At 40.0% G+C, this 16,256-nt stretch overlaps 1 protein-coding gene across 2 annotated transcripts; it reads right to left on the bottom strand.

Moving 5' to 3' along the window:
• Nucleotides 1–844: 844 nt before the first annotated feature.
• wbp1lb (WW domain binding protein 1-like b) lies at nt 845–16,037 on the bottom strand. 2 transcript variants are annotated; one of them, XM_041035793.1, is made up of 4 exons: nt 15,702–16,037; nt 8,334–8,436; nt 6,262–6,423; nt 845–4,490 (listed from the first exon to the last, which is right to left on the bottom strand). In XM_041035793.1, exons 1-4 carry the CDS (start codon nt 15,786–15,788, stop codon nt 3,670–3,672), a joined length of 1,173 nt encoding a protein of 390 aa, XP_040891727.1. In that variant the 5' UTR covers nt 15,789–16,037; the 3' UTR covers nt 845–3,669. The 2 variants fall into 2 exon arrangements, with proteins under 2 accessions (XP_040891727.1, XP_040891728.1); XM_041035794.1 differs by lacking the exon at nt 15,702–16,037 and adding an exon at nt 10,278–10,429.
• Nucleotides 16,038–16,256: the final 219 nt, after the last annotated feature.

Here is a 16,256-nt window from a genome sequence, read left to right as displayed (position 1 = left end):
TTTTTTAAATAAAAAAGATTTTTTTCGGGGGTGTAAGAATTCTGATTTTTTTCTCAGAATTCTGACTTTTTTCTCAGAATTCTGACTTTAATTCTGACTTTCAGAATTCTGAGATTAAAGTCAGAATTCTGAGAAAAAAGTCAGAATTCTGAGATTAAAGTCAGAATTCTGAGAAAAAAGTCAGAATTCTTACACCCCCGAAAAAAAATCTTTTTTATTTAAAAAATATTTTTTTAGTGGCCCTAATCCTCTTCCGTAGAAAACAATATTCTGGTTCTATAAAATTGGTTAATTTGCATTTATTTCTGAAGATATTCTGAATTATGGACTTGAAATTCAGGGGTGCCAACAATTTTGGCCAAGACTATAAATGACCAAGATGTTTTGATTTTTTTTCAAAAGGTAAAAGTAACTTTTCTTCTTTTGTTTTGAGGTGAGAAAGACGAGATCTTCGTGACAATCAGAAATGAAATGGAGAGATGAGGACTTGTACAGTAAATTTCAACCAACAAAGGACATGTTGTTCTTTTTTTTGCATTATTCACAAATAGAATAAGTGTCTCACAAATCTGTTTTCAGACAGTACTGAGGCTTTACCTAAAATTTCAAACACGAATCAGAGAACATTCAACATTGTGTCCCGTCATCGCAAAAAAATGAACACAACAGAGTGAACAGCTGACTTCCTGCTTGGCAGCACACCCTGTCCCTCACTGACGGAAAAAAGTGTGCGACAATTTTTTAATTTTTTCTTTTTTTTTTTGGTGCAAGTATTGAGAAATGCAAGAATACTTCTTCAGTCCGTTATGATGTCCATTAAACCACAGACACAACAGTTGGCGTGAATTTTAAAGAGTATGTTTATTGAACATACATCCATCTTGGTAGTTGTAATAAATGGCTTATGATCTGAACATTCAAAGAATATGTGCAAAACCACCTTACACACACTGGTGAAGAAAGAAAAAATGTCTTTGGCAAGATGCCCCTGATTTTGTTAACAAATTAACTACTGTAGCCTATTGTTAGTCACATGTACCCTTCACACATCTTCAGGATAAGAAGTTAAATCTTTTCTCTCAACAGAAAAATATAATAATACCCATAATGACAAAAAAAAATCTGTTCATAATAATAAAGCTAATGATTTCATAAAAACAATGAAAGCAACTATTTGGTTCACGTTACAGAATATTGTACTCAATTTGCAAATATAAAGTGGTTTTGAAATTGTATACAGTTTGAATAACTTTTAGAGGATTCAGCCGATATGAAAAAATAGCTCATCTCCGTACTACATGTACCACATTTACATTATCTAGTTCACAAAAAGCATTAACATATAAAGCACTTTACAGTGTGTTCAGGCTTTGATACAGAAAGTTCAAATGTTACAGTTGAATTGTGCTAGAAATTTTGGGAGACATTTTCTGTTAGATTGTTTTAGTGTATATATATATATATATATATATATATTCTCAGAGAGACCGATGGCTATCTTGTGCTTTGCAGACATTGCAATGTGTGCATTTTTGAGGGTGCTCCGAGAAAAGTCTGAAAAAAAAAACAAAAAACATTTCCAGTGGCATGTAGAATCACTACTTAAATTCAGAGAGTTGGCAAACGAAAAATTGTACCTAGCTTAATTTGTGTGTTCATTATATGATCAGCGGCATTTTTTCGTGGCACATTTATCACCAGTCAGCACCTACTATTACAGCTCCTCTAAGGTTTGGATTAGGAGGTTTGATTTAAATGAATCTCTTAGAGGTATTTCACGCTTATGAGTCTTACACAGACGATATGTTAATGGAACTGATAACTTTGATGATTTAACTACTTTTTTCTCAGTGGTTTTTGTTTTATATCTGTGACGCAGAATTACACATATTGCTTGTTAACTTGTTGTTTCTCACATCTTGTACATCCTATAATTTTTTTTTATCATAAAAAAGCATGCTTTTCTGAAATATCCTGTTGTGCAAACTCTTTGTTTTTAGTAGATATTCAGATATTAAGAATAACCAAGGACAACTATCAGACTGCTGTTTCATGACATTTTTTGATTCTTTGATTCCTCCTTAATTTTTTTTTATCTAAACCACATTCATTTTTATCTCTTCTCATGCCTCATTCCCCAGTGAGGTATTTTTCCACTCACTAAAGGCTGCAGCTGTAAATGAAGTTCTGTTCTAAAACTGCCCTGTGGGGTTAAATACTTAATATTGTAAGTACTGTGCTCACAAGTTCTTCTCCTCTCAGATTAAATAGCACAAAGGCAGACGACTGGCAGGATCACCCCTGGGTAAAAATCAGTTTACTGAAATGTTCTTTCATGGACTCTTCAAGAAGGTGTTATTTATGTTTAAGTAATGAATACAAAAGCTGAAGAGTGGTAAAAGTTGTGCTAATATGAAAATCCAACATAAAGACTGTAAATGTTTCTCTATTTTTTAAAACTGTATAGCTGGTGATGGTGGTAATCTATTGAAGTGACTGACACAAAGGTTTGAGGTCTGATGTTGCTCATAGCAGTTGTAACCTCTAAGAAGATCAATATTCGTTTCTTGGTTTCAGTACCTGCTTTCTGATGGTCTCTCAGTTTCACTGAAGCTTAAAATTTGTTCATCAACATTCTGCATTTTTTGGGTAGGCACATACTACAAACATTCATTCCATTAAGTTTAAAAAAATGACTGTATACAAAGTGAATCTGTTGCATTCCCTACTAACAATTCACAGAGGTCAATTTCTTACAGATATTGCAACAAAACACTTGGAAACTAATCACGTACTGCAATTTAAGACTGAATTTCTGAAAAAAAAAAAAAGCATTTTGTTTTGATTTTATAGCTAAAAGCTTCATTTATAAAGATAAATACATTTTGTGCAAAATACAAACTGCTCACATGAATTTCTGTTAATGCACTTATACTCCTCTGTCACTAGAGGGGCAGATAGAAAGCAACAAAAATGGACACAAGGCAGAGCGGTTTTTAATTGCTGAAAAAAAGCACTTAAGAAGCATGAGCCTAACAGGATGTCCCATACAGTCTTGGTCTGGTGTCCCTGTACAGTATCAGCTTGCATAAACACACACTGTGGTAAATTCCACGTTGCACTTATTCAAAATGTCCCTGCTCTGTGTGTGTGTGTGTGTTTTTTTTTTCTTTCTACATAAACAACGGCTTTGCAGAATTGTTGCAAGAACCCAGCGAAGAGAGCTGGTTTCATCCTAGGCAGTCAACACCCTGTTCTGACATCACAGCTTCAGTGATCAAGTCTTTGACTATGTCAGTAGCTTCCAATCATATGAGAGGGATATCTGATGGATTGTCTGTGTGTGTGTGTGTGTGCGCGTGTGAGAAGTCTCAATTCCCACAGGCTGTTAAAGGGCTCTTACTGCCCAAATATGACCCAAAATACACAGGTTAAGGCCACTGTTCCAGTGTGGGGAGGAGCAGGCTTTCTCAACCTTTGGATCTCACCCATTTTTAGTTGAGATTCCACTTCCTGCTCCCACACCTGTTTTATCTAAGATGTTCATAAAAATACTCACTTAGAAAGCTTTTAGACATAAAACACTTGCTCAAATACAAAAGCACATGCCTCCATGTCCTGTCCTAAGTGCTCTCCTTCCCTCTTTGACAGAGGTGTGTCAGCTGCGTCTCAGCCCTGCGGCTCAGTGCTGGTGCTGTGGTGTGGCCCCTCCTGCTCGTTGATGGTGTGGAGGAGGAGGCACACAGGAGGGTGGAGTGAGCCGCTGCCTATCTGGTGAGCCGACTGAGGAGGTCCTGAAGGCCCACGTGTGGCCCGCCTCTCCGGCCCGCCCGGCACCTGCTCCTCCTCTACGCTGAAGGAGGCCCGATGACCACAGCTGTCGCAGAAGTCGCCCGCCTCTTCCCCCTCCTCCTCCTCGTCTCCCTCGCGCCCCAGCAGGCTCTCTAGCTCCCTCAACTCCTTGCCTTCCTGGCCTGTCCCTCCTGCTCCACTACAACCGCTGCTCCCACGTGTGCCGCACACACACACCTCAATCCCAGAGTCCCCAGTGAATCGCCTCCTCCTTCCATTGGGGAGTCGATCTTTGTCCTCAGAGCAACCCTCTGACAGGTCCTTCAGCAGGGGGTCCTTGCAGGACTCTTCCCCATTTCCGCTTCTTTTCTCCTGGCTGGTGAGCCCCTCCCTATCTGACAGCAGTATCATGCCTGAATCTTGTTCTGTCTGCATGGGCTTGCTGTCAGGCTTTGGTCTAAAGTTTAAAGTGGGAGGTTGTGGCTCCTCTATGCTGGGTCTACAACACAGACTGTCAGAGACTTGGGGCACTGGAGTGGGCTGGATGGTTGGACAGTGTCCCTCCTGCTGCTCAGAAGCCAGTGGACTAGAAGCCACTGAGGATGGGCCTGTGTGTAAGGCACTGTAGGGAGGGGGAGGAGTCGGTGGCCGGTTGACCACCTCTTCATAGTCAGGCAGGAGGTAGTTTGGCAGAAACCCTGAAGAGAAGAAGGTGCAAAAAATCAGCTCTGAGTAGGAAAAGCATACATTTGCATATGAGCTGATAAAAATGTACATAAGTAAATACGTTTTGCAAGGCAAGCAACAATTATTTGGGTTAGTCTTTCTTAAATAAACATGACTGTCTGATCTCCTTCAAATTGTAGTGTGACCTCGCTGAACTTCCTAGGCCACTATTCAAGCATTCCCAAAGCAACAGGGGGAAAGTGTGACAAAACAAGCTAATTTCTGGGTCAGTTCTGTGCTGACGGCCATTGCAGCACTGTGCAAGATGGTGTTGCAACACTGGCAAGGTACCAAGAGAGCAACGCTGGCCGTTTCCTGAAAACTGGGGCATGCAAACAGCGAAGGTTCTGACGCTGTGTGAAACCAGGGATGGATCTCAGTGCAAACATTATATCTGAGCCAGGCACCACCACTATGAGTCAGGAGCCACCGCTCTGCCTGTCACTAGTTTTATATACCTCAGTTTGATGGAACTGGAAAATATTGATGAGACATTATACTTGCAAAAAGACTAAAATTACCACCTCCACCAACCAGTCCAGTTGCAGTTTACATCCATGTCTGTCCAGACTCATATGATATATGTAGTGAAGACTTTGAAGGAATTCAGTGAAACGTACTAAATTTATTTTTGTCATAATTAGAGAGTGGATTTTTGAGATAAATGGGGTCACTGTGACCTTTGACCTCCAAATTCTAGTCAGTTCATCCTTGAGTCTAAGTGAACATGTGAAATTTAAAGAAATTCCCTCAAGGCGTCCACGAGAACAGGACAAATGGACAACGGACAACCTGAAAACACGCAGCTGTCGCAGCGCTGAGGCATAAAGAACAAACAGATGTCAAATCAGTTTATCTACACATTGTCAACAGATGTGCACTGGTTTGAAATGAAACTTTCAGGGTATCAGTATATGCTATTGTATTACTACCAGGGTAAGAATAGTGTGTTCAGTGAGGTGATATGAAGCAGAGCCAGCTCTGGCAAGTTCAAATGAGAAGCAGGACCTCCCTAAAACAAATCTCAGACTTAAAGAAATGATAAAAGTACTGTATTCATCAATTAAATGGACAGCTTTATTTTTTTACTCTGTATTTACTAATGTAGGGCACTTAACATGCATTTATAAACAACACTGATAAATATTGAATTGACTACTACTTCACTGACAACTTGGTACTGGCCGATTTATTTAAAGCAGCAATAACTTTCTTTTTTTGCAGATATTTGCCAAAACATGCCGTAAACACAAAATTGACAAATTATCACCTCATAAAGTTGCCTAAAGCAAAGAGTTGCCTATTTACACATCCAGTACACACAGTAACATTAGCATTCATTTAGATTGGAGTTTCTGTCCATCTGGCAAATGTACAAGTCCAATAATCACTCTCCTTAATGTTTTGGTCTCCACCAACTCCAGAGGGAGATATCTGGCTCTTTAGCAACTAAATACTCCTCTATGTTCAACACCTAATTGCAAATGTTTTCTGTTTGCTGTTGATGCTGAGCAGATTCGCATACAGAGCTGCAAACTTAGAATATTTTACTCGATGTGGGTGGAAACAAAGGTTTCTCTCTGAGAACAAAGAGACTAAACCAGAACATTAAAGTTGCAGGTCATAAAAAGAAAACAATGAGCTGAAAGACAAGCTGCAGAGTTGGGTAATAATTCTCTGTGGGTTTGTCATGTGTCAAATGTCCAACATAAAGTGTTATCATGAGCCGGTGGTAGGTCTTACTGAAGTAGAAGGGCACAGAGGGGTAGTTGTGTGCTTCACGGTAAGCTATGAGGTTGATCTCGTGCTGCCGTTGTTGCTGCTGCAGCCGGTGTTTGGTGCGGCGATGGTGGCACACACAGCAGCAGCTCAAAATGAAGATGATTGCCCACACCAACCAGAACCCTACAGCAGGAAGAACCAACACAGACATGTTGTATTTACAGAGAGGATAAAACGTGTTGTTTGATATTTTTAAATAAACTGATACGGTGATGAACACATTTACACAGGAAAAACTGTGCTCAACGATATTCATAATGTTTAACTGTACTAGCTTGTAGTGATGTAATATACAGTCCCTGCTGCTAACACAAACATAACACTGCAGATCAAATACTGCCAACATTTGGTTCTAACACAGTGAAATATTCACATGGCTATAGACTGTATGTATTGCATTATGCATTTTATGAGAGAATTTAATTCTATGCTGTTTAAACTTAACCGTCATTGAGAGGTCCAAGTTCATTCTTATCTCTGGGACAAAACACTGACAGATTTACAGTCTTTCCCAATTCTTTCTTTATGGAGCAACCCCATATATGACACCACAGCTGTATCACATGCTGAACTCTTGAGTTCTCTGGTTTCTCACCCTGGGAGACATTTGTTCATGTTTGTAAATGTTGACTGGATTGTTTTAGTCCAACCTAGCAGGAAAATAAAAGCCAAAAAAAAAAAGAAAAATAATGGGAGCCATTAATTTCAAAATGTTGAAATTTTGGAGGACAAGAGTAAGAAAATACATTTAGAGAAAACTCATTTACACAAACACTCCGACAAAACATTCCAGCGCAATTTGATTGTTCAAGAACATTTTGAGCTTTTTCAATATGGCACCAAGTCCTGATTTTCTTCAAAGGAATTATTTGTGAAACTCTCCTATCTAGAGTCCAGTCTAAACAGCAGCGGGGAACCAAAACTGAGTCAGGCTTCAAAAACAACCCAGTTTGTGTTTACTGTGTGTCTGAAATACACAGGCCACTACGTTGACACAGAAAAATGTGGGGAACTTCACTTCAAGGACTACAGGGCGAGGCAGACTGTGTCTCTGAGAAAAAAAATATCTAAATAATAAAATAATATCTAATCTAGGGGCCCTATCTTACTGGCAAAAAGTGGCGCCAAGCGCGACACAAGTGTCCTTGCTAGTTTCAGACCACACAGTTGTCATGTCCCGTCCAGCACCCACATTATTTAAACAGCAAATGCACTTGCGCCCATCTGAGCACCAGTGGGCACGTTGGTCTTTAAATGAGGTGGGGTCAGGTACACTGCAGATCATGAGGCAGTGGAAAGCCAACATGTGATTGATTAAAAAAATCCTGGTCTTAAGTCAGCGGTGCAGCACTTCATCCTCATCCTGAACCATGTGCCTGATGCTGTGACCTTTCTTTCGCCATTGAACAAAGGAAAAAGTATAAAGCATCAGGACAACAATTTTTTCTTCAACCTAAACACACATCACATAACTATGTGTTGTATACATGTCATGGCTAGATAACATTTCTGTCGAGTGCTTTCAACAAGCCATTTGTGTATGTTTCACTGCCATCAGATGGTGCTCTTTTAAATACTCTGACTGGTTAATCACCATTTCTATAAACCACCTTATCTGGTCATGAAAGTAGCCCTTTCGCTAGCTGTTCCATAATTTCACCACAGTTCGTCGTCACAGAACAACACGTAAAGATAAGTGTGGATGACACAATATTTCAGAACATAAAACTTTTTCTTCCATTTCTCAGGACCAGGGTTCTAGTCTACAATTTTCTGCATCACCCTCTCTGCAGCTCTGTATTTCAACCCATATGATCTATCCTATTACACTTTTCCTTGCTCCTGGATCTAAGGTGAATATCACTGCAGATAATCACTGTAGTTCAACATCACAAAGGGTAATTCTTCCAAATCTTGTGTATTAGTGCCTGAACAGGAAGAGAGAGAGAGAGAGAGAGAGAGAGAGAGAGAGAGAGAAAGGGCGAGAAGGGGTAAAGAACAAAGATAAGGAAGGAAAAACAGGATATACTTACACCACAGCTCATAGTAGTAGCTACAGCACTGAGACTCTCCGCAGCAGTGTCCAGACTCACAGATGTAGCTCTGGTTGTTCACACCCTCACAGTGCAGTAGGCTCTGCAAGACAAGCAGAAGAAACACTTTAAAAGGAATGTATTATCAACATCTCAACTTCTAAAATAAATAAAAGATTGTAATTCTGGGGAAAAAGAAAGAAAAACATCAGTTCAGTCAGCTGTTTTTAGAAGCTATATAACAAATTAAGTCGAGATCATCAGTGTGTAATAAAGGACTGAATAGTGATTTTAACATAAATACAACATATTACACACATTATGTTTCTTTCTGCCACTAACTACACAACCCAGTTAAGTGTTCACCGAGCTGGGGAATGATAAAAAAAAAGGTAAACTAAGGCTATAATATTGGCATTTTTGTCAGTGTTTTTGAAAAGAGTCTATCAGCATTTATGCGTTTTTGTCACAGAACATCTGCATCATTATTTCTCGATCTATCTCATTTAAGTCCTTACAGTCTTAGGCGTCAGTGTTTCAGTCTTAAAGCTCAGTCTGGTACTGATAAACCCCAGATAAAAACATACCAACTACTAGAATCCATAGTGTTCCTTACAGCCCACATGACCGAAGGCACTTGAACTGAGCAACTAACTGTCTTTGCTGCAGCACCGTGTTCTCCTTCACGTGGCTATGTAGCATTAATATAGCTGCTACGGCATCTGTTTAAGAATTTCTTAAATTCTTGTGCCCGCACAACTGTAAAATAAAAAATTAAAACAAGTATCTACTATTTTCACAGCACAGGCATTTTGAGTAGTGAAGGCAACTATACTTTGTTTTAGGGAGCTCTGGAGCTAGTTTGTCTTACTAGCTCCAAACATTTTTTTTCACACTACTGAAATGTGCAGTGTCCCAGTTTCATATGTAGCATTTCTAAACAGGTTTAAGTAGTATGCTAAGTAGTGAGTACACACTGGAGAAACAAAAACACTGTGTAATCAAAGATAGTCAGTTTTCATACTATTTTTTTTTTTTTTTTGAGTGTGCTGAACACTGCTGTCCTACAATGCAATGCAAATGGGAAATGGAGACACTATTCCAAGCTGCAAAAACGGAAAGTAATTTGGCAAAGGTGTTGAAAGAGGAGTAAATCTTTGTCTGTTTGCTATGGTAAAGTATCTTGATTTCATATATTCTAACTGTAAAAAAAACAGTACACTATAAAGATTAGCATATGCTACATCTTGTTTACGGTTAGTTTATAGTATAGAATTTGGATGCTGCAATTATTTTTTACATACCAAGCCCTGGGCTTTGATTCAGAATAATAATGATAATACTGCAGATATCTAGTAGACAACATTTATACTTAGCTATGGATCTGGAGTAAACAAGTTCTAGCCACTTGTGCTGGTAAGCTGCTAGAGTTTCATCAGTGTTTAAGGCCCATATCAAGTGCAGATTTTTGAATTGCAGCCAGTTCAAAACCACTCAGTATGTTGCCCAAGATCTAATGCACAATTTAAACTTAAAAGTTTAGCTGAGAACTAATGAGAAGTTGGAAAATGTCAGAAGGCATAACAGTCCACTTTCATCCAAAATCAATAAGGCACTAGTATCCACTGCAACATTCTGTTACATGCTTTAACTGCCAAAAGACCAAACTTGCAGCTCTGCCTGGTCAAAAGTTAGCATTCCTAAGCACAGTACTAATTTCATGCCAATGCAAAGTTAAGTTGCAAAGGACACAGGCTAGATGGTAATCAGATCAGATAGATCAGCAAAGAGCCAAAAGACAAGGGAGCGCTGTAATCAAAATCCTCGCAAGAGAAAGGTCTGTGGATTTTTCCAGGAAGATCCCTCAGATGTTTTCTTCTAGATTGGCTTAATGATTAGCTAGCCATAGTTCTATGTACTTTTTTCTTTCTGTCTATAGATTACCAGTGCAGGTCCCAGATTGAGAGGCATGATGATCCAGGGTCCAAAAATCCCAGACAAGTCCCCTGCACCTCTTGGGTCATTATCCCATTAAAGAAAAAAGTCAAACAGCTCTCAAACATACTCTGCCTCCCTGCCTCTCTCTCTCTCTCTCTCTCTCTGTCCACCGTACCCACCCACAGCCACACACAAACACACTCCCTCACCCCACTCCAATCCAGGCCCAAACAGTGGACAAGGATTGCTCTACGGAAATTTCCAAGCAGCCGCAGAGAGCGAGCTTCTAGCTGGGCCCTAGGTGCATGATAGTAAGGCGTGCAAATCGGTGAGAAGTGTGTGCTGAGGCAGAGAGAGAAGGGCAAGAAAAGCCCTGAGAAAGTCAGACACAGAGCAGTAACACAGGAATGATTAGTAAGATGTGACACACCAGATCTGCACAAACCAAACTGCTGACATTACATGTGGACACAACCTCAAACCTGACAGATTAATCATTTCTCATCAGCTGTTTCAGCTTTATCAGCATGACATTTTTTTTAAAAAAAACTCCAGCCCAACACAGAGGGATTTAATTCTCTGTAATAAACACATGATGTTCTGTTCCTCCACTCTGTCTCTGATAACTTAAGCTGTTTTCATTGGCTCACAAACTGTTCTGCACCATATGCTCTCCACTGGGCAGGCTGGGCCCTCTTTGCAATTCAATACAGATAACCATCTAGTTTGTTTGGGTCTTCGGTCTGCGCTGCATAAAGATAACCGTGTACTGAAGGAGGCTGGGATTTCACAAACGGGCCTTTCATGCAGAAGAAAGTGCTCTGTGCATCTGATCTTAAACACGCATGTGACCACACAAATTAAAAATAACTTGTCTTGCTGGAAAAGTGACAGTCAATCCATCAGACAGCTGAACCTGAAAAATATCTAGGTCATCTGAGACCATTTCTAACTGTCAGTACTTACCCCTCCTGACAGACAGTGACCAAGTAAAGAATCTGGACAGACTAGATTCCTCTGTCTCTGACCCAAACGGGCAACAATGAAACTATCCACCTCTCTCATGCTGTGCTGCCAGATTAACGGCGGGTTTGGTTACCGTCCCAGAAATGATTGCTGCATTAGAAAATAATCAGCCTTAATAATGAGAAGCTGTTGAAATGAGCAGACAATGAGAACTGTTCAATAATCCCCTGGTGACTATAGAATACTGCTCCAGGAGATAAGTGGCTACAGTTCTTAGTTAATTCTTGACTGCACAGTCAGAGTTGATCCACTTAGTACGGGCGTGCAGGACTTGGCAAGTTAGCCGATGCACGCAAAGACCTCGTTGACCCCTTCTTTATCACCCTGTCCTGCAACAAAGAAAGGTGCTCTTTCATAGTCATCAAGGTTACGTGGAACAAAACACTCCTGACGTATCGGTACCAACCGTTAAAACTACACATCCCCAAAGGAACGTCTTCTAAATTTCAACAGCTGAGGAGGACAGTTTAACCGGCCAGTGAGCTGATGCATTTTATCTCAGTTACAACACATGTTTGCCAGCAGCTAAATCTTCACTTCAGGATACAAGACTTAGACAAACTCCAGCTGTAGCTACTGAATAGCTATAATCTAGCTTTGACACAGAACTGTTGTTGTTCAATAAGAGTTAACACTAAAATTGTCAGCATCCTGAAACCAGAGGCCTCAGGCCTACCAAGACAAGATGAGCTACAGCGTGCAAGATTTATCATTTACTTAAAGCAGCTACAATCAGTATTGTTGGCTGTACATCGATAGCGAGGCCAGCTTGACAAACGCAAATGTCTGTGATCGACTGAGTGATGAACTGACTGGTCAGCCTGCTGAGTGTTGGAGTTTCCCCATATTCCACTGTTCTATCAAACTTAACTGGTATGAACAGTTTCTGTTAGGTCATCAGGGTATTTAGAGGCAGTGTTTCCAACTTTGCCTTTGTCGTTAGATTTACTTACTTTTCAGCAACTTTTTTTTTTTTCAAAAAAGCACCTACAAACAATCTTAGCTACTTTCTGTAGAAGAGAGTAGCCAGTGTTACCCAGTGAGCGCGGCCTCGGGCTTTCCCTCTGCAGACACATCATTCAACCGACCACACAGCAGCTGACAGACATGAACGAGCCTTTAACTTTCTTTCTGAGTCATCATTTTACAAGTAAATATAGCCAAAATCACAGCACAGGCGTTATCTGTTATCTAACTTATGTGTATGGTGGGTTATCAGGACCACACTGTCTTACAAAAATCAGGAACAGTGGCAGACTGGAAATGGCTTGGAAGTGACTGCTGTTTTAATGGGAAGTTTTTCAGCCACTATTTCATACTTGTTCCGTTGTCTGACTACAGAGACAGAAAATCATGTAAATGAGAACAGTTTTACTGGGAATTCAGCTGTATTAAAATACTGTCCATGTGAGCAGAGAGAGTAGGAGAGAAGCAAACAGATAAGGGGCTGAAACTGGCTGAGACTAGGCAGAATGCAAATGTGATGCACTGAAATAATCAATATGCTAATTAGTGTATTATATCATCTAGCAACATTTAACGACTTTTCAATCAGGCTATAGCTTCTTTCCATTGAATGTAGTAGTTTACAGTGGTTCCACGACAGTTTTCAACTATGTTGATGTAAATTTTGCACATTGATCATAACAGGTCCAGCCATATACTAGGTTTTGACCTAGTAGTAGTTGTTATAATAACAATTAGGGTTGCAACTATTAATCATTACCATTATTAATAAATAGTGTGATTATGTTCTCAATTAATCAGTGTATCTTTTGGTCTCTAAAACAGGCAAAAACTGTGACAATGTTGCACAAAATGACGTCTTTAGATGCCATTTAACCCACAAATATTCAATTTCCTATGATGTAAGACCTAAGACAAGCACCAGATTATCTCATTTGAGAAACTTTACAAAATCATAACTCCAAATGAAAGAAAATGTTATAAAATAACTGTGCTGGAAGTATAAATGAGTGCCAGTTCCTCATTTCACTTTAAGAGGGTGATGATATGTCAGTGGTTTCTTTTTGGGACAACAGCCCCTGAACAAATCTCAGTGGCAGAATTCATATCAGCTGGAAAGTCCAAAATGGTCAAGATTCGAAAAAAGCCCAGCGGCAGTCTTCCTGAAAGCCCTATGTCAACTACACTGATATAGTCATATGACACCTTAATCTTCATTCTCACGACAGGGTACTTTTGGTTTGGTTGGAGTGTGAATGTGACCTTTCTCAAACATTAACCTGTATGAGGTGTTCAGACTGTGAGCTGCTGATGAAAACACAGCTAATGAGAAATATTAACCATAATGTCTAAAAGTAACAGGTTACCACTGATTATCATAATGCCATGACATTATAGCTAACACTGCATTGTATGGAGTTTTAGAGAGGTAAATGCAAATAGCGGATATTACTTAGGGCCATGTGATGTAACTTTTGTCTCCCAGTAACCAGGGGCTGTCAGCCTTACACACACCACTGAATGACATACTGATATTTCCCAGGCATAATTTTGCTATTCAAGTTCTTCTCAAAATAAAGATAACGGCAAATCAGCGCTGCTTCATAACTCTATGGTTTATGCATACATGCATGCACTGATAACAGCCAGATACAGAATGTGATACTGACTGTGATAACAACAGTAACTGGAAACCCATAACAGAAACCCAACTTAGTCCATTTGTTTTTGATCCTTGTGCCTTGATGTTCAACTACAGAGAAACTTTTAACTTCAGCACTTACGTGAACCTTCAGAGATATCTTAGCACATTAGCTACTGATAAAACAAAGAGGGTGCTATCTAGTTTGAAAAGACTGGTCAGGGTCTGATATGGGCAATAGCTGAATTGTTTTCTCAGGACAAACAGAATGACAAGTATCTAATATTTACAGAAATGGCAACACAACACCCTACAAAGCAATGGTTGACATGCTTTGGGCCTAGAAATGAGTTGATGTGGATGTGGTCAAAAGGAAAGGTAGTGCAAGCAATGATAATGGTGGCTTAAATCTAGATTATTAAGAAAATCATTTGAACTTTGTATCAGGTGATAATTTATACTGAGTCTAGCTCATGAAGAAGTTGCTCTGATGCATCCTCAAGTTTGTGAACAGCAAGAATGCAGACTGTTGTTTTTGCATCTCTTTACTCACACCACAGGAAGTCAAACAAATAATATGCTTGATATAACATAAAACTAAATCTGCTGTGCTTCCATATACAGTAATAAACTAGCCTTACTTAGTGGTTCACAGTTTGTTGGTTTCACACTCATCACTTCCTCAACATATAAGTGAAGCCACTCAATATCTGCTTTTGTCTGCTTTTCAAATAGACCAGTACCAAATACAAAATACATTACAAGCATAAATTTGTTCATTTGCAACACTTAAGCGTCATACAATGAAGATCAATTCCAGAGTAAATGTACCCTATATTACATGAAATTCAAATGCTGACAAAAAGCAGTGCTTGATGCTGACTAATTACGGTTACCCACCCACTCAAATTATACATGCTCTTGTGTAGTCGTACGAAACAAAACAATATGTAATAATGCAACCACTGTATGTCTCCAAAACACACAACATTAGATTGAGAATTTGAGAACACACATTTAAAAATATCCCTCTCAGCTGCTGCAATCAGTTTTGAGAATGGAAAATTATTTAAAGCTACTTTTCTTCTTATTGTTTTTTTAGAATCCTAAATTTTAGAATTTAGAACCCCCCCAAAAAAAGATGAAAATCTGAAGACTGAACTTCATTTTCTGTTCTACATAAGATGATACACCAACACACTGTAACACAGTAATAACTGTTTGAAAGACATTCATATCTGTAAAAGATAAAACTGGGTTTCTTCCTAGAAGTAAATTCTACGGATACTGTCAACACACTAGCAATAACATCCACTATCTTAACACAGATTAGCTGTTAGGTTAATTAACTAAGTTAATCAACTCAGTTAATCACGTACTTTCTGTTTTGCTAATGCTACCTATGCTGTTTACAGGTGTGGCTGCATTCATACCTGAAGAACTGCTTTTGTTGTTTATGCAACTCACTTCTGGCTAAAATGTCAACCCTCTACCATAAACACAACAGAACAAGGCCCTGACTCTGACTGTCCCTTTACTTCAGCTGTGCTAGGTACATTAGCCACGGCAGCTACCAGCCGAACTTAGCAAGCGTGCTAACATCTTTCTTGACAGCACAGTACGAGTTAAAGATAGCCGATATCTAACAACAGCAGGCATAACACGCTGCAATGGTGATTGGACTTGTTGCTTGATAAACTAATACATTTCCAGTTGGACAGTTTGCTAACTTAGCCGGGTAACTAGCTAGCTAACAGCCCTGTGAGAGAGCCTTGTTTTCAACTGCTCAGCCTTACCCTGTCTACTGCGGACTCGGTGGGGGTGACAGAGCCAACGGCGTGCAAAAACAATCCCATTTTCAGAGCCGGACACACGCCTCTCATTCCTCCAAGAAGTGGCTACAGCTACAGTAAAAACACAAGCATCTAAACACTGTTGTTCACAGACTGTGTCCGAATATCCTCAACTAGTATTCGGCCTCTGTCGCGCTGAGAGGCCGCTCCATGCGCCGCCTCCTCTGCGTACAGGACATTTCAACAAGGCACGGTGCTGGCGCAACTGGTTGCTGTCGGTGCCACTGGCTGATACAGCTGTTACACAAGCCGTTCCCCCAGCACAGGCACTCCGCCTCGCTCTGCCGGGTGTGGCGTGGTCACCTCGACCCGATCCATGTGCGCAACGTGATGGGCGTACAGTTGCGTGGATCGCAACTGCTTTTATGGATTGACCCGCGATTGGACAACCCGGGGGAAGAAGCTGACCAATCACTGATCGGTGCGTCTCTAGTGCATGGCTTTATTATCCTCCTGACATCGTCCTCTGTATTTCAAGGGAACGCATGTTCAAAAGAC

This window comes from Toxotes jaculatrix, chromosome 4, assembly GCF_017976425.1.
Source record: "Toxotes jaculatrix isolate fToxJac2 chromosome 4, fToxJac2.pri, whole genome shotgun sequence".
Classification (NCBI taxonomy): Eukaryota; Metazoa; Chordata; class Actinopteri; family Toxotidae; genus Toxotes; species Toxotes jaculatrix.
Note: the sequence above shows the minus strand (reverse complement) of the source record. Positions and strands in the feature narration are given on the sequence as shown.